The sequence below is a fragment of the Nicotiana tabacum genome, chromosome 11 (assembly GCF_000715075.1).
Source record: "Nicotiana tabacum cultivar K326 chromosome 11, ASM71507v2, whole genome shotgun sequence".
Taxonomy (NCBI): domain Eukaryota; kingdom Viridiplantae; phylum Streptophyta; class Magnoliopsida; order Solanales; family Solanaceae; genus Nicotiana; species Nicotiana tabacum.
In genome coordinates, this window is record NC_134090.1 from 39,411,670 (window position 1) to 39,436,679 (window position 25,010).

Sequence of the window (25,010 nt, forward strand, 5' to 3'; positions counted from 1 at the left end):
ATAAATAATAACTTTTGTAATATTATTTGTATAATTTAACTTGCCATATTACGTTAGTTTTTAAATAATGTTAAATTTATTTTATTCAATTTTATTTTAAATGATTTTATTATATAAATAAATTTTTTACGTCGTCTCAATATATACATTTTTACAATTTTTTAACTTTTAATCGCTCAATCAAAATTATTTATAATCCCTATATATATTGTACATCTTCGGATTATATTTTGGATGAGTGACAATGTAAGTTAATTTCTCATTATGAAATAATATCAAACTAATGGGTTTTCTTAAAAGAAAAAAAAAAAGGAAAGAAAAATCATTACTACAGTAAATTACATAAAATATATTGTGAGATCGTGCAAAAGCCACCATTTCCTTGGTTCGAATTGTCAGACAGAGAAAGAGAGAGGTGACAGCGAAGACTATGAGAGCAGAGCCTTCAAACAACACAACAGCTGCGAAGAACCGATCGATTAGATTTTTTATCTTTTCAGGTTTTAGCCTTTTCTACTACTACTTATTTTCTCAAGTTATGAGTTAAAAGTTTGACAAAAATTGCTAAAGCTTTATTCGTTGAATTTTTGCATTTATATTTATTTTCCTAGAATTTTGGTAAATCAGACACCCTTTCGGAATCTAGTATCTGGGTCTATCTTAGTTTTTGATTTGGTTTTTGAAATTTTGGGTTGCAGCTGACTAAATTTGATTCATTTTTGAAGAGTTTGAAACAAATTTGCTGGCATTAGAATCTCAATAACACTGGCGATATGATGTGGGGTTGGGGACAATGAGTTGAAGACTTACTATAATGATGGTTTAGGATGGAGGATTACAAATTTTGGAGCAGACTGAGTTTATTTGTTTGACTGGAGCTCTTTTTGTTTGGTTAGAGATTGTATGAGAGAGTAGGGATAGTTGTGAGATTTAGTGAAGCCCTTGTTTTTATGTTTTGTTTTGATGATGGTAGAGATTGAGCCAGTCTGCGCGTACCTCGACTATTTCACTCGATACTTACTACCTCCCGCCAGAACACGTACGAATAACTTTGCCCGTCCAGGCTTAGGCAGATGTGAAGATGAATTTTGAACTTGAGACTTCAAGGTTCTCCTCCCACTTCATGAACACTAGGCCACACCCTTGGGTGTTGTGAAGCCCTTGTTTTAGAGAACCTCCTTGGACAAATTATTGAGTAGTGGGATGAAGCTGGTGAAATGCAATTGAATGGATATAGAGGATAAATATAGCCGATCCAAACTATTATGTGGTTAAGGTGTAATGAAGAATCTGAAACTGAGTTGCTGCTTTTGAATTCAATAGTAGTGGTTAGTTGATGTGAGGTTGGGGTCGATGAGATTAGGACTTGGAAGCTTGTTGCATATAACTATAATTAGATAGCCAATGAGGGGATTTCATTGGAAACTAGAAAGAGCAAGGAGAAGATGCAATGGTAGACTTGACTTATTGAAAACAGAAGAATAAGAAGCTTCGGCACACTTAATTGTTTAAGATTTACTGTTAGAATTGACGCTTTGAGGTTTTTGCGAGGTTAAATTAGAATTGATTTCTCTGATTAATATAACTGATTCGTAGTGAACATACTGCTGAAGTTTTCCAAAGGCTTATATCATATGTGTTAAAAAGCTTACCGAAGCTTCAAGTGGCTTTAGCTTATTTCCCTAGATCCAATTATAAAGCCACTATAGACGTACATGCTATCCTCTAAGATTGACTATCAGTCATCTCAAGTCCATTTTTCCTAAAACAATCTTTCAATAGGTATCAAAATCGAGGCCCCCAAGGGTTAGCTCAATTGGAGAAGCACAAATTCGAGCCACTAACTCTAGTATTTGAGGAGAAAGGTAGAGGGGCGGGCTCATCATCCCCAAGTTTCGGAGGCTGGTGTTGGCCAAAAGGTTGGCTCCAGACGGATTTCTCGGTCACAAAAAAAGTATCAAATTCCGATTGAAAAATAATGTGAAAATTGAAAACGAATGGGAAAGATATTAATAAACAACAACAACAATAACTATGACTCAATCCCAAACAAGTTGGGATCGGCCGTATGAATCCTCACTTTCCACGTTACTCTATTTAAGCTCATCTCATGCCAATTATGTAAATACAGATGAAAAGTATTAGAAGTTTTCTATATTTTCTAAATGTATGAATCTCTAGAAAGCATAAGACCTACAATAAAATTGCTTTGTAACTATTAGGTATTGCCCGTATAAATCTTTTTCTTCTATTGTGCCCTATCTTTGGCTGGAAATTTTAGGTCCTCCGAGACAACTTCCTTCCGTGTAATAGGTCTACCCCGTCCGCTTTAACATCTTCACTCTCCATGGTTTCACACCTACATACCGGTGTAAGGAAAGAACTTAATCATTGTCCAATAAATTTACAGAAAAGAAGATTGCTGCTTGGATATTAAACAAACTTATGAACCATGCAAGTACCTCTGCGACAATAAGAGCAATATTAGGAGACATGAACATATAGATAAATTTTTTCCTGATTGTTTAGTGGTTGCATTATTTACTCCAACTTCAAAGTAACAGTCTCTTAACAGATATGAAACTTTTTGTCTCCATTTACTGGTTGATGGACATATGATATTAGTTCCATACGCATCTTGACCACAGATTATCATAAACGATGAAATCAGGAAAGAAATGAAAAAATAAAAGAAGACTAAATAATTATACTGGAACTCCAGATATCTCTAAAAATATATTGCAGAATTGAAATACTTTAACACAATTAATATGACATTTCACATTCAAGCATTGGGCATCGGGCTCTTGGGGTTTGAATCAAACTCTATCAGTGTTATAAATGGCACTCGCTACAGCGCTAAAAGCGTGTAGCGACGCGAGGCGAGACAGTGTTGCCATTTCTGGGCTATTGCGTTGCGAAGAAGAAAAGCGAGCGCCTCTGCCTTTGTAGCGAGAGGCGCTGCGATGCGAGAAGCGATTTGAGGCGTCGCTATTTGATAATAACGAAAGAAAAGGCATCGGTTTATGCTAAAACAACAAAATTAGGGCTTGGGTGAAATCACTTCTTACGAGCAGCGACCCCTTCTTCTCCAGTTCTCCTTCAGCGCCAAAATTAGGGCTTGGGTTCACATCTTCTTCTTCTTCCATCGTCAGCCATCAGCGACCCCTTCTTCACCGGGTATGTTTCTTTCTTTTCTTCTTCTTCTCCTTTCTTCTTCTACTTTCTTCTTCTTCTGGTCGACCACCATTGCTGTTCTTCTTTTTTCTTTTTCTTCTTCTTTCTTCAGTGATCGCTGTTTTTCTTCTTCTTTCAGCTCTGTTTTTCTTTCTTCCATCATCTCTTTCAGCTCTGTTTTTCTTCTTCTTTCTTTGCTCTGTTTTTGGGTTCTTTGCTCTGTTTTTTCCATCATCTCTTTCAGCTCTGTTTTTTCAATTTGTTGCTCTGTTTTTCAAAATCGAGCAGAGGCAGTAGCTTTATTTTTTTTTTGTTGCTCTGTTTTTCAAAATCGAGCAGAGGCAGTAGTCTATGACTATCTATTGAGTCTTTAATTTTTGAATGATATATTTATTAATATATTATTGTTATTGAGTTTTTAGTTATATGTATATAATATTTTATGTTTTTGTATAAATTGTCGCTTCACATCAAAAAGGCGAGCGCTTCGCTGCGCGCCTCTCACCTCAGTGAAGCGGCCCTCGTCGCTATTTGTCCGCACGCTATCCAAAACACTGACTCTACCTGGCAATCCCTCTGAGAGCCCTCTTTATGGTGAAATCGTCTCAGTCCAGCTGGATTGATGAATGAGCATCTGTTGCAATAAACCTGTTCAGGTGAAACTTGCCTTTGTTGCCAATCCCAATGATAATGAATTTGTTTGTATATCTGCAGGCTATCTATGGTAATCATTTATTTGTCTGTCTTTCATACCTGGAAGTTTTATTTTCATATTGGGTGATGGTGCAAATTGCTTTGGTATTTATTGATTTCCTCATTTTCAATCAGTAAGCAGAAGATTTCATTACTATAACTTGCCAAGCACTAAGATAGTGCTAGGCATTAGGAAAAGCAACTGATTCCAAGATTATAATGCCTCATTGCCTGTAAGCTACTGATGAACTCTTATCATTTTCCCCACATCATAAATATTAGACAGATTACATCAGAATGTTATTAGTTTATATAAGCATCTATGTTAAGGCATGCATCGGTGATGCTTTCCCCTCAGACATCTGGTTCCACTCTTTTCAAATTGTCCAAATACACATGCTATAATTGTTCTCCACATTTTCTTCAAGAGTTCAAGATTGATTGTTTGATAATCCTGGATTCATTATTGCATTCATTCGAATAGAGAGACCTGTCAGTTCTTGATGCTGCTCCTAAATCATCACTTTTTACCCATGAACATGTGCGGAAACAGGTCTGCCTCAAGGTTATGAAAAAGTAGTGCCTTGGATTAGGCTTGAAGTTATTTGCAATTGGTGCCATGTTGATGTGTCACAGAAGGCTAGATGAGAATGCGGCGGCATAATGTTCATTATGGGGTGATCTAGGCTTTGTGCTCCTTAATCGCAATGCATGAGTTTGTATTGGGTAGTCGTGAACATTTCTCTGTGCTTATATTTTTTGATCAGTATACTCTTAGATCTCATTCCACATTCATGTCATAAAATAAGTCAGCATTAGATTAGGAAAAGATGGGGCTTTATTGGATTAAGCTTATTTGCAGTTATAGCCATTTTGTTGTGTCCATAAAGGATAGAAGAGAAAGTAGGAAGGGCGGTGTTCATTGTGGGTCTTTTGTACTTTGCGGTCGTTAAATGAAGCCACTGGACTTGCACTGTGATATTTGGTACTATTACCTTCCAATTTGAATTCCCATTAGGACCTTGTCTGTACTAACTGGTAAAGCATCTGGCATCTGCTATCATCTAATTAGTTCTAACTTTTATGGGCAATTTTTTTTGATATGTAATGTTATGTGTTATTGATATATGTCAATATAAAGAAAATGCTGAGGGTAGTACGCCCAAAACGGGATCATTACGGAATCTTCAGCCTCTAACAAATTTTCATGGGCACTTTTGAACATATTATCGTGTTCTTTCATGAATTCGTTGCTTCCAAGTCCCAATACTTCAATGGCTATCGTTTCTTTTTGGCATTTGCTTAATTTTTTTGTTATCCCTTAGGACTGGCATGGATTTTGCCAATGGTGGCGAAGATCCTGCAATACTGCAGCTGCAGAAATGGGGGTCCTCGCAAGTCCAAGTCAACCTGTCAGACTTCTGTGAAGGTTTTATTTCTCCAAGACGGGAGTTATTAGCTCTGCTTTCATATCATTGTGAAGCTTTACTGCTTCCATTGGGTAAAGGTGAATATTTTTAATTCACCTGTCAGTTCAGCAATAAATATTTTATATTTACCTCTAAAAGGTTCCTGTTTGCTGCAGGTAAAAGTATTAATGATCCACAAATCTCTAAGAATTTTCGGAATGCGGATACTTTGTCTTCCTGCTCAGTGGAGTGCATGGTACTCGGTAAAACAGAGTTAGGGAATGACTGTGAGAGCACTTCTCAGTCAATTGAGACGAAGCCGTGCAACATAAATACAACGACAGTGGATTTTGAAAGATCAAACTCTTTCCCTTCTATTTCTGATGTAAAAACTGTGGCTTGGGGTATATGCGAAGATTTATGTAGTCAGCATGACAGTGTTCCTTTCAAAGAACTGCTTTTCGTGTTAGGCCATGAGGGGGTAACTGTCCATGCCTTTTGTCATTCTTATATGACGAGTGAGTCAATAACACCCACAGAACAAGATGATGTAGGTCAAGGGCTATGGGTGGATTGGGGGCCGTCAACAGCCTCAGCTCAACCAGCTGGAGCTCTGTATGACTCTACCGCCCAGTCCAATGAGTCCCTGGAGGTCAGTGACATGAACGGGTCTAGTCCAACTGGGGAAAGAGCTAATAGCTGTTCTATGGAGGGTAAAAAGGAGGTGTCATCTGAGAGTGCTGGAGTAAAAAGATGGCTGCGTACTTTTTTGACTGAAGTTAAAACAATGAATTCTGATGGAAAAGTGTATACAAAGTTCCCAGATAAATCATCAGTTCCTTCATCTGCTTCAGTTGTCTCATTTAGTAATTTTCTCAGCTGTCCACAGCTTTTGGAATTTTTATTTGATGGTTGTCCTATATCACATGACAAACAGAATGGTAATATCTCAGCCGAAGATCCTACTGCGCCTCTAGGCATTTAGACTAAGTAGGACTGTTCCACCTGATCAGATGAGCACTTCTTACAAATGTTTCAGTGTGTTTTCTAATGATGCACAATGCGTGATTGGGTTTGCCTTAAATACAAATAAAGATGTTCAAATTAACACAACAAATATAGATGATGGAGCAGGCTGTAAAGTTTTAGTTGCAGTGGCCAGGTTAATTGATTGGGGAATGCAGTGGGTTTGCTCGGTGACAGTGGGCAAATGTCCCGAGGGAAGGTCAGCAATTGAGTGGCCAGAGTTTAGGTTTTCTCATGCTTTTCTTATTTGTCTTAATGTTACTGGCTTAGTCTCCTTTTACGTTGCATTAACCGGTGAACATATAGCATGTATAGATCTGTTAAATGTGTGTGGAGTTTCTCCTTCCTTAGTATCTCAAGAACAAAAGAATTCATCTCTGAAGATTAGAGAAAGTCGTATTGAAGAGAAGAAATGTGGTCAGTTCATCAATCAGGAGGGAGATTATGTTGGTAGAAGAAGGTTCAAAAGGATTTTTGTCATTTCCCATTCCTTGACTTTTTGTGTGATCGATGAATATGGTTTAACATATGTAATAAATGTGGATGACCATATCCCAAAGAAGTACTGTTCACTTGAGAAATTACACCCTCAGTATCAACAGTTGGGTAATGAAATGTTGGCTGCTTGGGAGGTAGGTTCCGCTGAAATTGGCTATCAAAGGGTCTTTTCTGATTTTTTCGGTGGGAAGGAACAAAGTAACTCATCCATTATTAGAGAGTCTTCTTTTACTGCTAATACACACGGGGAAAGGAAGTATGGCTCATATGGGAGTAGCCTATCTGATGCTACCGATGTAAATAAGAATAGGATTTTTGGTAGTAGATCACATTCATGCCATAGCAGAAAAGTTTTCATTGGTATAGATGGATCCAAAGAAGATGCTGTTGTTTGTTTTTCTCCTTTTGGGCTCACTCGGCTAGTGAAGAAAAAATATTCTGAGGGAAATGTCAAGTGTCAACTTGTTCATTCCAGTTTACATGTAAACTTGACTGTAAATGATGACAGCTGCTATAACATTCAAGTTTGGGATGCTATAGTTGACGAAGCTATAGGTTGTAGTTTTCATGGTTCTTTATATTTGGTCACAAAGGACGGTATTGCTGTAGTTCTGCCTCGTCTTTCACTTCCTTCGAATTTCTATCCTGTCGAAGCAATTGGATACCAACAATCTTGTTATAGTGCTGGCTCAAATTATGGGATGCATAAGCTTCATGAATTTGAAAGCACAAAAAGACGTTTTTCTCCATGGAAAGTGGAGGTCTTGGATAAGGCTCTCTTGTATGATGGGCCTGAAGTGGCAGATCAATTATGCTTGGAAAATGGTAATTTGTTGAGCTGAAATACACCCTTTTACCTTCACATTTTTCTCCCCATGAAGTTAAATAATTCCAGATTAAATTATAAATATGTTCTGTTAGAGTTTGTTTGGCCTAATTGTCTGTGTCCTACTTTGTTACTTTGTGCTGCACTGCTGCTTGAGTTTTACAGTTTTTGCACATGCTTTCGTTGTAAATATATGAAGATTATCTTGCTCTTGTTAGCATCTTTCTTTCAGGCACTGGGTTTTTTGTGCTTTGTGACTTCTTGACGGAAGTTTCTTGTTTAAAATTCCTCTAGGAGAAATAATTTAAATGATCTTACTCTTGTTAGATTATTCCTTTTAGTGATGGGCTTTAAAGTTGCTCTAGTAGAAATAATTAAAATTATTTTACTCTTGTTAGATTTTGACAGAAGTTTCTTGTCTAAAATTGCTCTTGTAGTCTAGCTTTCTGTCAGTGGTACTCTTTCTGAAACAACCTTTGGGAGTTGGCAGTTGAGTTATTGCAGAATATGAGATTGTGTTAGTATGATCTAAGCAGTGTTGTTAAAGGCTCACTTGAGTCGTACTTAAACCCTGAAGTTTGGTGCTGCGCGGACTGGCGTTTTGTCTTTGCTTAAACGGTGCTAAAACACAGGCATCAAAGAACTAAGGCATGTGCAACATCTCTCTTGGGCTCCATCATGAAAAGAGCAACACTAAACAACAAAGGCAGTTCATTTATATTGCTTAGCTGTTAAGAAAACCGGGTGAATAAATATTTTAGTGACTAGGCATAGGAAATTAAAAATTTAGTGTTAGAGAAGTCATAACTAAATTCTAATTTCTTTGGTTTAGTTATCTTACTCATCAATTTAATAACTACTGATGTTTCTTTTACTTTAGTTAGCTTTACTGTTTTTACTGTCATTACATTTCTGTTCTATGGTATTTTCATCATAGCTTTTTTACTCTTGTATTTTTCAAACCTGTTTTGAAAAAAACGTTTTTCTTGAGCGTGGGTCTATCGGAAACAAGCTCTCTACTCCACAAAGGTAGGGGTAACGTCTGCGTACACCCGCCCCTCCCCAGACTCCACCCGTGGGATCACACTGGGTGTGTTGTTGAAAATAGTTTTCTAGCACTGATATGTAATAACTTTTTCTCTAAAATGAATGTTGCCTAGTTTTATTGAATTTTAGAAGTTGTTAATCTTGGGAGAGCCTCTCTAAACCTGCCTCAAGACTTCAGGGTGCGGTAGCTGCATTAGAGAAAGCAGGCTTATTGCACTAATTTGTGTGACTTCTCTTGACTAAAAAATCTGAGATATTGAAAGAAAAGATCTAATTTTCAAGATTCCTTCTGGTGCTTCACCTGTGGAAACATTTCATTATTTCAAAAATCTAAGATAGTGAAATTTTTAGAGTACTTGTCTCTACTTCAAGGCAGTAATGCTTTGTGTCAAGGTTTTCTTTCCAGTTTTCGTATTCTTTTCCAAGTTGAAACTACTAGGATATTTTGTGGAGTGTGACTATCGTATTGCAATAATCACTGGATAGCATAGGTCTAGCTCTTTCATCTGCACTTTATGGTGCTAGTGTTTGTTGTCGAATCGAGTTCTTTAATTACCAGAGAATATATTTGTGCATAAGTATTCTAGGAACAATATGTTCTTGTACTGCACAGACTAACTCATGCCCCAACAAAAACCAGCTGATTTTGGCTAAGAACCTTTTTCTTTTCCTGGAAAAGAAGAAAAAGTTGATATGCAGGAAGTGTGATGTTCTTTCGCAAATTTTGCAGGATGGGACTTGAGTGTTACGCGGATTCGGCACTTGCAGCTGGCATTGGAATACCTAAAATTCGAGGAGATTGAAAAGTAAGTTTGAGTAGCTTATTGTGAACCTAATTATTACAATGGCTTTAAAAATGATAGACTTAAAAGGGGGTTTTCATTGGCTGGGAGGAATCAAATAATGTTAAAAAGAAAGGAAAAAAAAAATCAAAATTTGACATTTGTCATCTAAATAAGGATTGTAAACGCGCTTATACTTTTTGTTAAGCACGCGCTTGCCACGTTGCAAAAGAAGTGTGTCTTAGACACATTTTAGAAAGGTTGAGTGTGTAAAGTGATTTTCGTCCGCAAAAAGTGTGTAACAAGTATTTGGTTCATAGTTCAGGTGGTACCTAAGGAAAGAGATAAAAGAGATTCCTACAAACCTGCTATCTATATATGGATTATGTACACTATTAAGAAAGAGTCTACGTTCATTATGTAAAGCGTCTAGGTTCATTCAGTAACAGAGATCTTTGTGGAGGTTTTGTTGATGTAATATGTAGTTTGCATGACTTGATGGGAGTCAGAATTATAGTGAGTAAGGGAGAAGGTTTCCTGTTTCAATGGTAGTGAATGATGGGGATATGGAGTTTCATTAGTGGATGTTTCCAGAATTTCGCCGCCTGGAGAATGCTGGGGAAGGATGATCTTGGGGGGGGGGGGGAGGATAGAATTATTACAATGGCTTTAAAAATGATAGACTTAAAAGGGGGTTTTCATTGGCTGGGATTAATGGATGAATAGCCGCTAACGGCTAAAGTGGATATGGTCGACGGGGGCTCTGAATTGGTGAAGGGAAGAAGGTTTAAAGGGGGATGGGGTGGATGGACGTAAATACCCATGGATCTTGGTTTAGACTCGTACTCTGAAACATAGCTGTATCTCTCTTTTTTGGCATTTTGGTGTAGACTAGAAGATGTCAGCGATGTTGCGCGGACTCTCCAAAATGTTGCCGCACCCGTGTCGGATACTCCAAAAATACACTACTTTTGCAGTATCCGACACGCACCCGGCAATATTTTCGGAGAGTCCGAGCAACATAGGATGTCAGCACACTGGATAGAATGTTAGACTTCCACAGCTTCCCACAGTAATGTAAAGGAACTGAGTTTGTATATAATATTTGGCACTATCTTCCTAATTCTTGTTTAGAGGTTTGCTCTGCTGCCTTTTGGTTTGGCTTCCTCTTTATTTTAATTTTCTTCTGGTTAACTATGATGTGTTTTGCTAATCGGAGAAAACCAGTTACAAGTTGATTGAGTGACAAAGGGGCATCACAAAATTAATTTTACTAATCAATAGAATAGCACTTTAAGAAGGGGAGCCTTGACGTAACTGGTAAAGTTGTTGCGATGTGACCAGGAGGTCACGGGTTCGAGTCGTGGAAACAGCCTCTTGCAGAAATGCAGGATAAGACTGCGTACAATAGACCCTTTTTTGGTCCGGCCTGCACCTCGTACCCCGCGCATAGCGGGAGCTTGGTGCACCGGACTGCCCTAATAGAATAGTACTTTAAATATAAAAAACGTGGGTCTTCGACTATCCTGCTTTATATGCACCTGTTGCTTTACCTGACTTTTCTTTATGATATGTAAGCCAAGAAAAATGGTAATAACAAAAAGGACATATTACTGACTAGGGCACCAAGACCAATAGGTAACGAGAATATTAACTTGGGCACCACTCGTTTGGACCAGCTATACAAGAGAGACAGAGACTGAAAGACACTTAAAGAAAAGCTTAGCTATACTACCTCAAAGTCTAAAGTATTAAGGAACACCAATAATACTGCTTTGTCTCAGATTCGGCTCACAAAATTATTGGATAAACGAAACTGGATGTGAATTGGTTTTTGGTTTAGTAGTTTACTGTCATTTCATCTCTAAAACATCAGTTCCAGGTTTGTGCCTCCGGAGGATTTTTAGAGACATGGCATGTTATAACATCTTATGTTTGTCTATCAGGTCTTTAGAAATGCTTACTCATGTCAATTTGGCTGAAGAAGGCATCTTGAGGATGCTCCTTGCTGTTGTTTATCTGATGTCCTGCAAAGTTGGTAATGATAACGAGGTCTCCGCTGCATCAAGGTATGCAGTCTTCTAGGTGTGTTATTTTATGTAATGTTCTGAAATTCTTCTCCTTGAGTGTTTTTCTATGTTTACTTAATTTGTCATCTGTGATTCTTAAATTCGATAATTATCCTTTCTTTTAAGCTTTGCTAGATGGGCTCTCTGGCCATGTTGTCAAACAGGAAAGCGTTGAAAAGCGTCAAAGTTTGTTTGGGCTTTAAATTCAAATTGCAATTAAACCATGTGCTTTATGAAAAAAGGCTCAAATGGAAAAAATAAATACGTAAAATAACTATAACACAACAGCAATTTATAAACAAAATAATTAGAAAAAAACCTACAATAGACGAAAAGCAAAGAGGTATAAATTATGTCTATCAAAATTAAAGAAGACCTTTTATATTTCTAATTCAGCCCAACTAGCTAGGGGTTGAGGCCTAGTAGTAGTATATTTGCCGCAGTTTTTAATTTGTCATAAATTGTGTGCTTCACTTCAGGGGTGCACTTCTCTTCTCGCTTTTCGTTTCAAGTCCCATGGACCTATTCGCTTTTTTGCACTTTTCGCTTTTCAAACACTAGGCTACTCATGTCATAAATGCACTTTTTTGGTTTTGAAAGTTATTGATTAACTAACGGATACATACACCCATTAAGGAATCCCAAAGTTAGCAAGTGACGTACTATTGAATTTTACCATATCAATCTAGGATTGCATGGACGACCCCATATATGAATTTAAATTGTTCTATTAGTAAGAGGGGAAAAAGGACTAAACAGGCACGTGCTTGATCTCTGGCCAAGTACGCAGATATATTTCTGTTGACTGTTGCATTGTGATTGTTGCCAATACCTTTGCTTGCTCTGATATCAAGTTAAATTGTGTGAAAGGCTCATCTGGAACTAGCTTAAGCTGTTACTGAGGGAATACAACAGTCACTTCATCATTTCTAATGGTGGTATAGTCATTAGTTGTTATAAAGCTTGGTTGAACTATATTATGGTACTACTGAGATAATATTCTTAGTTATGTATATGTGGTTTGTTTATAATGGTTGAGTAAGATAACTCATTGCTTATTTTTGTGACATCTTTGTTATTTTCTGAGTTCACTTAGAGTTCTCTTTCTTATGCTTAGATCTTGATACAGGCTTCTTGCTTTAGGAACTGGCTTTGCCACCAAGATGATACGGGAATATGGTTTATTGCAGCAAAATTCTTTTCTTTCTTCAGAGTTGATAGATAGTAGACCTGATGAAACAGGAGATCTAGAAAGGCTTCAGAAGATGGCTCACTTTCTGGAGATCATACGGAATCTGCAGTGGCGACTCACGTACAAATGCAAAAGGCTAGGCCAAGAATTGGTATTTTGTCCGGTCCTCCAAAGTTCATTGTAATCAGCTGCTTGATATTGATACGTATTACATCTCCTTTTATTTCATGGTCTAGGTGGATCAAGGTGACGCCGTAGGTGAGACAGATTTGTTGCAGGACGAGTCCAGGATTCTAGATGTTTCTGCTGATGTCTTATCTCTGGAGGCATCAAACCAAAAAGGTCTGATTCCTGCTTCTGAGATGGAGAGAAACAATGGTGAAGCCCTTGCTTTGATGCCCGTGGATGCATTTGATTCCAAAAACATTTCTGCTTTGGGCACGTTTGAGGAACCATCTTTAATATCTGAAAGAAATTCTGTGAAGAGAGTTTTTTCCGTAGAAAATCCAAAGGATATGATTGCACGGTGGGAGATTGATAATTTGGATGTGAAAACAGTTGTCAAAGACGCTATACTTTCTGGTCGTCTTCCTCTGGCTGTTCTTAAGCTGCATCTTCATCGTTCAAGAGATTTAATGTCAGATCAGGAAAATCAGGATACATTCAACGAAGTTCGCGAAGTTGGAAGAGCTATTGCTTATGACTTGTTCCTGAAGGTAGGTCTTTTCCTAATGTTCATTTAAAAAAATATTGTATGTCTAATGAGTTAGCTACCGTTCATGATCAGGGTGAGACTGGACTTGCTGTAGCAACACTTCAAAGGCTGGGGGAAGACATTGAAACCAGCCTTAAACAGTTGGTTTTCGGTACTGTTCGGAGATCTCTACGGATGCGAATTGTTGAAGTCATGAAAGGACTCGGGTATCTTGGACCACATGAGTGGCAAATTTTAGAGAAGATCTCACTTATCGAGGTAGGGGGAATTATTGTTACTAAAGTTCCTGTAATTGTCTCTATGAGTCTAGATTGTAGTAGAATTTTGAGCTGACGGTTTGTTTTTGCACAAAGAGGGTTTATCCTTGCAGCAGTTTCTGGAGTACCTTCTCTTGCCGGCACAAAGAGTTCAAAGGAGTATCAAATGGAAATGCAACAAAAGAAATAAAACTGCACTTATTGGCTCCATTGGGTAGAGACCTAGTTATTGCCTGTGGTGAACTTGATGGAGTTGTGTTGGGTTCATGGATAAATGTCAACGAACAACCAAATGCTCCTGAAGCTGACGATGATAGTACTCATTCTAGCTACTGGAGTGCTGCTGCTGTGTGGTTTGATGCCTGGGATCAGAGAGTTGTTGATTGTGTAAGTAACTTTAATTGTTGCTTCCAGAAAATTGCTGTTTATTGAAAGGGGTGTCAAATGGGCGGGTTGGGTCAAAATTTGGACCACTGAAAGTGGGTTGAGTCATTCATCCTGTCCAAACTATGCTTGAGTGAAGATGGGTTGGGTCAACTTGGGCTAAATAATTGGTCATAACCTTAGCTGCCCAACTCAAAACCATCTTCTTTGCTTGTTTATTCGTCTTTTAATTTGTTTAATTACCAAATCAAACTAAAGCATCTTTTCTTTATTGACAGAAAAAGTGGATTAAATTGTAGAGACACTTCTTTTCTACTTTCTACTGAAGCTTTGTTTTGGGTAAATTTGGGCTACCAAGTTGCAAGTTGACCCAAATTTTTAAAGGGATTAATTTGGGTTGTCCCCGAATTGAGTTTCATGAATTCCTGACTCAACCCACCCATGTTTCAGTGGATTGGGCGGGTGTATATTATATAGGTCAAATTTAACACCCCTATTTATGGGACAATAAGTGGGCGTTTGGACATAAGAATTGTAAAATTCCAAAAAAGGGTGAATTTTTTTTTTCAAGTGAATATAATATTTGAAATTTAGAGTTGTGTTTGGACATGAATATAATTTTGGGTTGTTTTTGAAGTTTTGTGAGTGAAAATTTTGAAAAATAGGTTTTTTCCAAACGGGCTCTAATTTTAAATTATCTGCCATAACTCTTCCTCTCTGTGATTGTTATGTTATGATTCACCTCATGTGACAGTATAAATTTAAGCTGTTAAGAAAAGAATGGAAATATCTAATCTATTAGGTCCTAGAAACTGCCCTTAATGTTAAGGCTAGATTGTTTTGGATGTACCTTGTGCTTAGAATGTGGTAACAATTGGTAATGGTGGGACTTGTATTCAGCACCTTGGCTAGCCCTGTTATCTTGTTAAATTATGTGGCTACACTTTTATTTAAAACCTTAAGTTATTAGTTAATTAGGGAAGAGGGTTTTCATTAATTAGGTTTTCTACGAAATTCTTGAGTATGTGTATATTGCATGTTTTTGTGTGTGTGTGTATATTATATCTTCTTTTTTCTATTTTGAATTTTGGAGAGTGGAAAAAGTTGAGACTTGAGAGGACTTAGGCTACTGGACATGCAATTCTTAAGTTGGATGTTTCCCTTAACTGGTACTTGAATCCGAGCATTTATGCTGAGATTGAAGACCCTTAATTATAGACAATCACTTCTACAGGTTTTCTCGCTGTCCCTGGTGATACTACTCAAAAGTCAGAGCCACAAGCTTGTTTTTCATTGTTATTTATGATCTTTTAGCTATACTCCTTTTCCTCTAAGTCTCTCATTTGCACTTCTCTTTGACTTGATGACAGATCAATGATGTGGATGCCTTTCAATGCTCGCCTTTTACCAGATCATTGCTTGATATATAATCATTTAAGTGACTTGTTTTTACATTCCTCGAAATGTGCACTTGTTAGCAATTTAGTTCACTGGCCAATCTAGGTAGCAGTTCTCCACATTCCAAGTGCTTTCTGCACCTAGCAAAGTCTTGTAATTTAAGTTAATGTACTCCTACTTGTCAAACTAATTAATTAACATGATGATTCATTTATGAGAAAGAAGCTAGATTTGCTACACATAAATATGAAATAGAAAACTTTGGAACAAAGATTGTACTCATACCACGGTCATAGAATTTAAATATTCAGTTTAAGTTTTTGTATAGTTTTAAAAATCTAATACTGCTACCTTGAAACAGAACTCTAATTTGCTCTTTGTGTTTTCCATTTAGCATGTTATTTTCTTTGAAAACACATCTTGATTCAAATGAATTGTCATAATCACGAGTTAGCTACTCTTTACTGGCAGAATTTTGACATTTACTAATTGGATCCTTTCATTCGAAGGACACTGCACCTTTGTCTGTTCGATTAACAGTTTGTCAACTTCTTATTGTTATTTTTAAAGAACGACGAGCATTAAAAAGATGAATCAACTAATCTCAGTCATCCCAAGCACTCTTTGCTGGCCAGGAACCAGAGCCAAAGGGTCCCAACGCAGGAAGCTACTCCTCTTCCGCAGCTCTATCCTTAACGGCTCGGAAAATGAAGCTTGAATATTATAGAATCAGATTGTTTTTCTTTTATTTTGATCATTTCTTTGATCCTGTTGATTGTATCATATCCGTTTTCTATTTTCATTATTCCATCTTGAGTTTAGGTGATCTTAGTGTTCAGTAAAACCTCTTTGCTGGCAATAAACATAATCTTATTTGCTGACAGATAGTGCTGGATCAACCTTTCCTTATGGGGGTCAATGTTTTATGGGAGTCACAACTTGATTACCACATTCGCCATAGTGACTGGTTGGATGTTTCAAGACTTTTAGAGGTAATTCCATCATATGCATTAACCAGTGGAAGCCTCAGTGTCAGTTTGGATGGTGTACGCTCTTCACCAGTTGACGAATATCTTCAGAAACCTCATGACTGTGGCAGTTACATATATTCTCTTGAAGAGGTGGATGCTGTTTGCATGAATGTACCGAGTGTCCAAATTTTCAGGTTTTCTGCGTACAGCATGTGCTCCACGTGGTTGCTAATGTTTATGGAGCGAGAACTTGCTAAGAAATTTATTTTTCTGAAGGATTACTGGGGAGCTACTGCTGATATTGTAGCTCTTCTGGCACAGTCAGGTTTTATTCGTGATGTGCATAAGTCTTTACCGATGGATGAGCTGGCTGAGAGCTGGTCAGACTCTGTACTAGATATTAGTGATGCTAGAACTCATCCACATTCAATCGAAGCATTTCATAAGGTTATTGTTCACTACTGTTCACAGCACAACTTGCTGAATTTTCTGGATCTTTACCTTGAGCACCACAAATTGGCTTTAAATCATGAATCAGTTTCCTGGATGCAGGATGCAACAGTGAGTAAACTTATCATTGTGTAATAATATTTTGCTTTTGTTTCGGTATCATGTGTGAATTTTCTTTTATGTGAAAACCATGGAGTTTCGATCTTATTATTGGTTGTTACTTAGCCATAATGGAGACCCATGTTCATTGATGGTTTCTGCTTTTGAAAAGCTGAAGTGTCAAAACTGACTGTTGGAACCATGTAATAGGTGATGGTCGCTTCTGTATTTGTATATTTTTATGATAACTGTTGTTAATAGTATTTAGGTTTAGTGCAATTTTAGTTGGAATAATGTCAAAACATAATGTTAATCAAGGCTTTCCTTTATTCGTGGCTGTCAAAAGACTTAATTTTCATCAAGTTACAACAATTGATTAGCCTCCTCATTAATATGATCAAATTCAGGGACTTAGACAGTAAGATAACTGGGAACAAAAAGCTGCTTGTTTTTTATATAAATTGTCATTTCAAAATGTCCACCGAAAACCTGGAAGGGAAAATGCTACTGGTAGATTCTGTAGATTGCTACTGGTATAATTGTCTTCTTTTTGCAAGCAAAGCCAAAATTATTCTTTATTAATCTTGTTTCATTCATGATCATTTTGTCTGAGAAAATGTTTCTTGATACTCCTTCCTTTTAGGTACTTATAATTGATATACTAGCTTGTTAATAGCATGTGTACTTGCTTTCTTCATTTTTAAGATTACAGTCCTTATACAGGTTTTTCGGTGGACATATTGAAATGACAATTTATATATAAGTGTTTACTCCAACCAATTTATATAGTCTCTAAACACTTTATATAAATTGTCATTTCAAAATTGTTCTCTCCAAATCAATAGCTCAAGTGCAGCAGCCACAGTAGGGAAAACTTCAAGGGCACACCCTTAGTGAATTACTCCAGTAAGGGACTCCTGTGGGAGGTGCATGCATCAGAATGTGTCAAATGACAAGCCTTTCTCTTTTATTTTTCCTACCCTGGGAAGCTGGAAGTTTTTGAAAGAAATTTGGGCCTTCAACTTCCCAGCAATCCAGACGGCCTTAGATTCTTCTTTTGTGTAGATCTCATTTTTCATTTCATTAGAGCTCTCGTTTTTGTTTACTTTTTCCTTTGACCTGTTTGTGGATAAGGGAAATCTGCAGTGGTTAGCCTTTCTCTTTTCTTTTGTTTTTGGTTGACATCTAAGTCTTGATTTTGTCACACACAGTATATCTGAAAATCATTTTGTAGTTCTCCAGCTCTCACAGAAAAACTTGGTTCATTACTCCCAGGTGGCTTTTATTAGGTTAGCTGTATGCTAGTATAAGCCTCCATGGACCTTAGTACAGTCCTTCAGGGTGCAACTGATCAGAGAACTTCATTATTCCCCACTATGTTGTATATAAATTATGTCTATATGAAAATACTAGTGGGAGATCAAACAAGAAATTGGTCTGAAGTTCATTTGACTAGCAGACGCCTAGTTACGTTTCGATGCAACTTGCCTTTGCATCTTGCTCCCCTGAGGCCTTTTATGCCCTTTCATCCCGGAAAGCTTTTTATTATGCATCGTCTCTAGTTGCTGATTTCCTTTAAAAAGATCTATTGGTTTATAGTGCTATATATTTTCCTTGTGAACTATCTTTTTGTGCGTTTTGACAGCCCAATTCACTATCCTTTTGGTTTTCCTTCTATATGATCACCAGGGAGATAACCAATGGGCAAAATGGTTGCTCTTACAAAGGGTCAAGGGAAAAGAGTATGAAGCGTCATTCTCTAATGCCCGCGCTGTTGTATCCCATAATTTGGTTGCTGGTAACAGTTTCAGCACTATGGAGATAGAAGACATAATACATACTGTTGATGACATTGCGGAAGGAGCAGGAGAAATGACAGCTTTAGCCACATTGATGTATGCTCCAATTCCGATTCAAGATTGCTTGAGCAGTGGTAGTGTTAACAGGCTCTATAGTTCTGCACAGTGTACATTGGAGAATCTTAGGCCATTCCTCCAGCGCTTCCCTACTTTGTGGCGTGCTCTAACTGCGGCATGTTTTGGACAAGATCCAACTTGCAGCATTATAAGTCCTAAACCGAAATGTGAGTAGCTACTTCACTCCTAAATCTGCTGGCTGCCTGGAAGGACCTCAAACAGTTCTCCAATGATGGCAGTTTAAGTGTTATCACATAGGCCTAACCAAAGTTGCGCCTTTTTCTGATTATGACCTTTTCCTTGTTAACTATGTGTCTTCTGCAGTATTTGGGTATTCTGATTTATTAGACTATTTGAATTGGCGCGAGAGTGTGTTCTTCTCTTCGGCACATGATACTTCACTCTCACAGATGCTTCCGTGCTGGTTCCCTAAGACTGTCCGGAGATTAATTCAGCTTTATGTACAGGTTGCCTATGATCATTCAATCGTGGTTTAACTTAATTCCTTGCTCTTTCTTAAGATTTCATGGGATGGAAATTGCACTGTAGGATCTCCAACGACTTTACACTATGGAGATACTAGTCTATCTTTGGCAGTTACTAAGTTAACTATAACCAACTCTAACGATCAAATTCTTAATGTGTGTCCATTCATGCGTGGTTGTGATCATGTTCTTTCTGTATTGGCAGGGCCCACTTGGTTGGCAATCAATTGCAGATTTGCCGGTGGGTGATCCCTCTCTTCTGAGGGACATTGTTCCTTCGGACATCAGCCCCTTGTCCTGGGAAGTTGCCATCCAGAAACACATTGAGGAGGAGCTGTATGATTCTTCATTAAAGGTAAGCAATGATTCTGTGATCATTTACTAATGTCAAGCTTTGAGATACTGTCTTTTCACGTCTCGTTTCCTTATCTAAAATTGCGGTTGTTGAAGACATAATTAAGTAAATAAAAGTGTGCTTTCTCTAATAGCTTAAGCTTTTAGTTGAGATGATCCCATTCTTCAACATGATACTAGATCAGGTAGAATTCATGGATTTAAGTCTCGCAGCCACCTATATTCAAAAAGAATTTTCACGTGCTTGGTCCGTAAAAAAAAAGCAGGCCTGCATGCAAGGAGATGCGTGGAAGAGATAATTAAGTAAATATAAGTATGCTTGCTCTAACAGCTTAAGCTTTCAGATGAAATGGTCACACTCAAAGGCCTGTTTGAGGCATGCTTAATCCTTGATGCAACTCAAGCTAGTTGTTGTGTGTCGCTTAACTGGCCATTTAGTGCGGGCACTACGCTCACCTCAATGTCTACGGGCTCTATCTTAAAGGGAGACAACGCTAAACAATAAAGATAGAAAACAAATCGATTTATTAATTTATGAGGAAACTTTATGGATGAATTTAGTAGTAATTATGGTGTGAAATTTGAATTTTGTAAAAATTAATCACTAATCTGAGTTAGAAATTTAAAATAGTTTTTTCTTTATCAAGAAATTTAAAATGGGTTTTGAACTTGCCGATATGGTTATTATTTATGTTGTAATTAATTTCGATGTTTTAAAGCTTTGTCCATGTGAGAAACTCGGAAAATTATATTATTGATATTAATTGTAATACAATGAACCGTATTTATAAGTACACATAATATATAACCTACTCCTATTACATACGGGACTTGGTATATTCACAAAGCTATTCTAACACTCCCCTCAAGCTGGTGCATTCAAATCATATGTACCGAGCTTGTTACATATATAACTAATACGAGGACTGGTGAGGGATTTGGTGAAAATATCTGCAAGCTGATCATTCGACTTCACAAACTTTGTAGTAATATCTCCTGAGAGTATCTTTTCTCTGACGAAGTGATAGTCAATCTCAATATGTTTAGTTCTCTCATGTAACACCGGATTCAATGCAATATGAAGAGCAGCTTGATTATCACATACAAGTTTCATTTGGCTGATCTCACCAAATTTCAACTCTTTGAGCAACTGTTTGATCCAAACTAGCTCACATGTTGCTATAGCCATTGCTCGATATTCTGCTTCTGCACTAGACCGAGCAACGACATTCTGTTTCTTGCTCTTCCAAGGCACCAAGTTACCTTCTACTAAAACACAATATCCAGACGTAGAACGTCTATCAGAAGGTGATCCTGCCCAATCAACATCTGAGTATCCACGATCTGCTCATGGCCTCGATCCTCAAATAATAGTCCTTTGTCTGGAGCTGATTTTATATACCGAAGAATGCGAACAACTGTATCCCAATGACTATCACAGGGAGAATCCATAAACTGACTTACAACACTCACAGGAAAGGAAATGTAAGGTCTAGTCACTGTGAGGTAATTTTATTTACCAACCAGCTACCTATATCTTGCAGGATCGCTAAGCGGCTCCCCCTGCGCTGGCAGAAGTTCAGAATTCGGATCCATAGGAGTGTCAACAGGTCTACAGCCTATCATTCCTGTCTCTTCAAGAATGTCTAAGGCATACTTCCGTTGTGAGATCACAATACCTGAGCTAGGCTGAGCGACCTCAATACCTAAAAAATACTTTAATTTGCCCAGATCCTTAGTCTGAAAGTGCTGAAAGAGATGTTGCTTCAACTTAGTAATATCATCCTGATCATTGTCGGTGATAACAATATCATCAACATAAACCACCAGATAAATACAGAGATTTGAAGCAGAATGCAGATAAAACATAGAGTGATCAACTTCACTACGAGTCATGCTAACCTTCTGAATAACTGTGCTGAACTTACCAAAGCAAGCTCGAGGAGATTGCTTTAGACCATAGAGGGACTGGCACAACCAACACACAAGGCCACTGGACTCCCCCTGAGCAACAAAACCAGGTGGTTGCTCCATATAAACCTCTTCCTCAAGGTCACCGTAAAGAAAAGCATTCTTAATGTCCAACTGATAGAGAGGCCAATGGCGAACAACAGCCATAGATAGAAAAAGGCAGACTGATGCTATTTTAGCCACAGGAGAGAAAGTATCACTGTAATCAAGCCCAAATATCTGAGTATACCCTTTGGCAACAAGACGAGCCTTAAGTCGATCAACCTGGCCATTTGGACCAACTTTGACTGCATACACTCAGCGACAACTAACAGTCGATTTACCTGAAGGAAGAGGAACAAGCTCCCAAGTACCACTCGTATGTAAAGCAGACATCTCGTCAATCATAGCTTGTCGCCATCCTAGATGAGACAGTGCTTCACCTGTAGACTTAGGGATGGAAATAGAGGACAAAGATGATACAAATGCACAATGGGGTAATGATAGACGATGATATTTTAAACCGACATAATGGGGATTAGGATTAAGTGTAGACCGTATTCCTTTCCGTTGTGCAATCGGTTGACTAAGAGAAGACAAGTCCGCAGTATTAGCAGGGTCAGGTGCAGGACGTGAATCAGATAGGCCTGATGCTGGGCGTGAACGACGATGATAAGTCAGAAGTGGTGGAGCTGCAGAAGGTTGCACTGGGCTAGGTGGTGGAGCTGCAGAAGGTTGAACTGGACTAGGTGGTGGAACTGGAGCTATAGGTGGTGGAGCTGCAACTGGAGCTGTAGGTGGTGGAGCTGGAGTTGTAGAGGAAGATGAATGGGAGATAGTGACTGAATCTCCAAAAGATGGAATTGGTAGCACCTCAGAAACATCTAAGTGATTACCTGGACCTGTGAAGTATGATTGAGTTTCAAAGAAGGTAACATCAGCGGACATAAGGTACCGTTAGAGGTCAGGAGAATAGCATCGATACCCTTTTTGCGTTCTCGAGTAACCCCAGAAATACGCATTTAAGAGCACAAGGAGCTAACTTATCTTTTCCTGGAGTAAGGTTATGAACAAAACACGTGCTCCCAAAGACACGGGGTGGAAGAGAGAACAAAGGTAAGTGGGGAAACATGACAAAGAATGGAACTTGATTCTGGATAGCTGAAGATGGCATACGATTAATAAGATAGCAAGATGTAAGAACTGCATCCCCCCAAAAACGCAACGGAACATGAGACTATATGAGTATGGTACGAGCAGCTTCAATAAGATGTCTATTCTTTCTTTCAGCTACCCCATTTTATTGAGGTGTGTACGGACAAGATGTTTGATGAATAATTCCATGAGAGTTCATAAACTGCTGAAATGAAGAAGACAAATACTCTAGGGCATTATCACTACGAAATGTGCGGATAGAAACCCCAAATTGATTTTGAATCTCAGCGTGGAAGGTCTGGAAAATAGAAAACAACTCAGATCGATTTTTCATCAAAAATATCCAAGTGCACATGGAATAAGCATCAATGAAACTGACAAAGTAGCGGAATCCCAAAGTAGAACTGACCCGACTAGGACCCCAAACATCTGAATGGACAAGTGAGATAAACCAGGTACCATTTTCTGAAGTTTTGACGAACTGGGATGTCCCAACCGTTTATGTAATAAATTCGGTGAATCAGTAACAAGACAAGTTGTTGAAGGAAGACAAGATGTGAGTCCATGTGATTTTGCAAGGATAAGGTAATAAAGTTCATCTGATTCAAGCCTGGTACCAATAATCCGCCTTGTACTACGTTCCTGTATAAAAACAAGGTCATCAAGACATAAAACACAGCATTTAAGTGATTTAGCTAAGCGACTAACAACTATGAGATTAAAGGGACTACCGGGAACATAAAGAACCGAATCTAAAGGTAAGGAAGGTAGTGGACTTGCTTGACCTATTCCAGCTGCCCTGGTTTGAGACCCGTTGGAGAGATTGAGAACATGAAATAGTAGAAAGAGATTTGTTACCAGAAATATGATCAGATGCACTTGAATCAATGACCCAAGACTCAGAGGTGGAAGATTGGGAGACACAAGTCACGCTACTATCTGTTTGAACAACGGAAGCTATCCCTGAAGATGTCTGTTTACTTGCTTTGTATTGAAGGAGCTCAATATAATCCGGTAAAGAAACCATCTGGATTGCATTGGATCCAACAGATTGTGAGTCAAAGGCTTCTGATACGAATGCCATTATAATGTTTACGCCGGAAAAGCAATTTTTTTGGGAATTACTGATCACGCCGGAAAAATATAAAAGTGGTCGGAATTTGATTTGAATTAGATGGGTAGGCTCGAAATTGTGAGGAGAGCAGACTGTCCTGAAGAAGTTTTGCGAAAGTGGCCGGAATCTGCAAATAGTCGCTGGAAAATACAAAAAGTTGTCGGAATTTGGTGTAACTTGGACTAATAGGCGCGGAATCACCTCGCGAGCCAACTGTCCAAAAGGAGTTTCGCCAAAAACTGGCCGGAAAAGGGTTCATGCGCCGGCGCGTGTGACTGACGCGTCGCCGGCGCCGGAGGTTCTAGTCGCGCATGACGGCACGTTATAGGTCTTCTGCCGGTTTGGTTTCTTGGGCTTTGGTCGCCGGAGCCTTCCGAGTATGTTAGTGGTGTTGGTTTTAGCACAATACACACCAACGAGGAGGTGACACGATCAGATCTGGAAAAAAGTCGTCGGAAGTTGATGCACGACTACTGTCCGACCTTTCCGGAATTTTTCACGGGTGCTCTGATACCATGTGAGAATTAATAACTCGGAAAATTATATTATTGATATTAATTGTAATACAATGAACCCTATTTATAATTACACATTATATATAACCTAATCCTATTACATACAGAACTTGAACTAATTACATATATTCACAAGGCTATTCTAACAGTCCATATAATTATTGTTAGTTTTGGGAATATTATGTATGTATATTGTTTAGAATCAACAACGGAGATATTGTTGTATAAGAACAAAGATGATATCCAGAATTGTAACAACTATAGGAGTATCAAGTTGCTTAGCCATACTATGAAAGTGTGGGAGAGAGTGGTGGAAGTGAGGGTGTGGAAGTTAGTGTCTATATCTGAGAACTAATTCGGATTCATGCTAGGTCGTTATCCATCTTATTAGGAGGTTGGTGGAAGAGTACAAGGATATGAGGAAGGATTTGTACATGGTGTTTATTAACCTAGAGAAAGCGTATGACAAGGTCCCTAGGGAGATTTTTTTGGAGATGCTTGGAGGTAAAATGTGTTCTGGTAGTATAC

The 25,010-nt window shown here is 38.2% G+C and overlaps 2 protein-coding genes across 4 annotated transcripts in view; both read left to right on the plus strand.

Moving 5' to 3' along the window:
- Positions 1 to 371: 371 nt before the first annotated feature.
- LOC142166262 (uncharacterized) lies at positions 372 to 6,264 on the plus strand. The gene is made up of 3 exons (XM_075225006.1): positions 372 to 500; positions 5,196 to 5,377; positions 5,456 to 6,264. The coding sequence occupies exons 2-3, from the start codon at positions 5,203 to 5,205 to the stop codon at positions 6,262 to 6,264; spliced, it is 984 nt and encodes a 327-aa protein (XP_075081107.1). The 5' UTR covers positions 372 to 500; positions 5,196 to 5,202.
- Positions 6,265 to 6,292: 28 nt separating this feature from the next.
- The window catches only part of LOC107825144 (uncharacterized), a 46,429-nt gene continuing 27,711 nt past the window's right edge, over positions 6,293 to 25,010 (plus strand). Inside the window, exons 1-11 of one of the 3 annotated variants that reach the window (XM_075225003.1) lie at positions 6,293 to 7,628; positions 9,407 to 9,482; positions 11,405 to 11,527; positions 12,657 to 12,870; positions 12,956 to 13,435; positions 13,507 to 13,692; positions 13,788 to 14,078; positions 16,358 to 17,005; positions 18,683 to 19,076; positions 19,234 to 19,376; positions 19,600 to 19,749. In XM_075225003.1, the coding sequence (XP_075081104.1) occupies positions 6,293 to 7,628; positions 9,407 to 9,482; positions 11,405 to 11,527; positions 12,657 to 12,870; positions 12,956 to 13,435; positions 13,507 to 13,692; positions 13,788 to 14,078; positions 16,358 to 17,005; positions 18,683 to 19,076; positions 19,234 to 19,376; positions 19,600 to 19,749 (4,041 nt within the window). Of the gene's footprint in view, positions 7,629 to 9,406; positions 9,483 to 11,404; positions 11,528 to 12,644; positions 12,871 to 12,955; positions 13,436 to 13,506; positions 13,693 to 13,787; positions 14,079 to 16,357; positions 17,006 to 18,682; positions 19,077 to 19,233; positions 19,377 to 19,599; positions 19,750 to 25,010 lie in introns of those variants that run through there. The other 2 variants (XM_075225004.1, XM_075225005.1) reach the window with 2 other exon arrangements.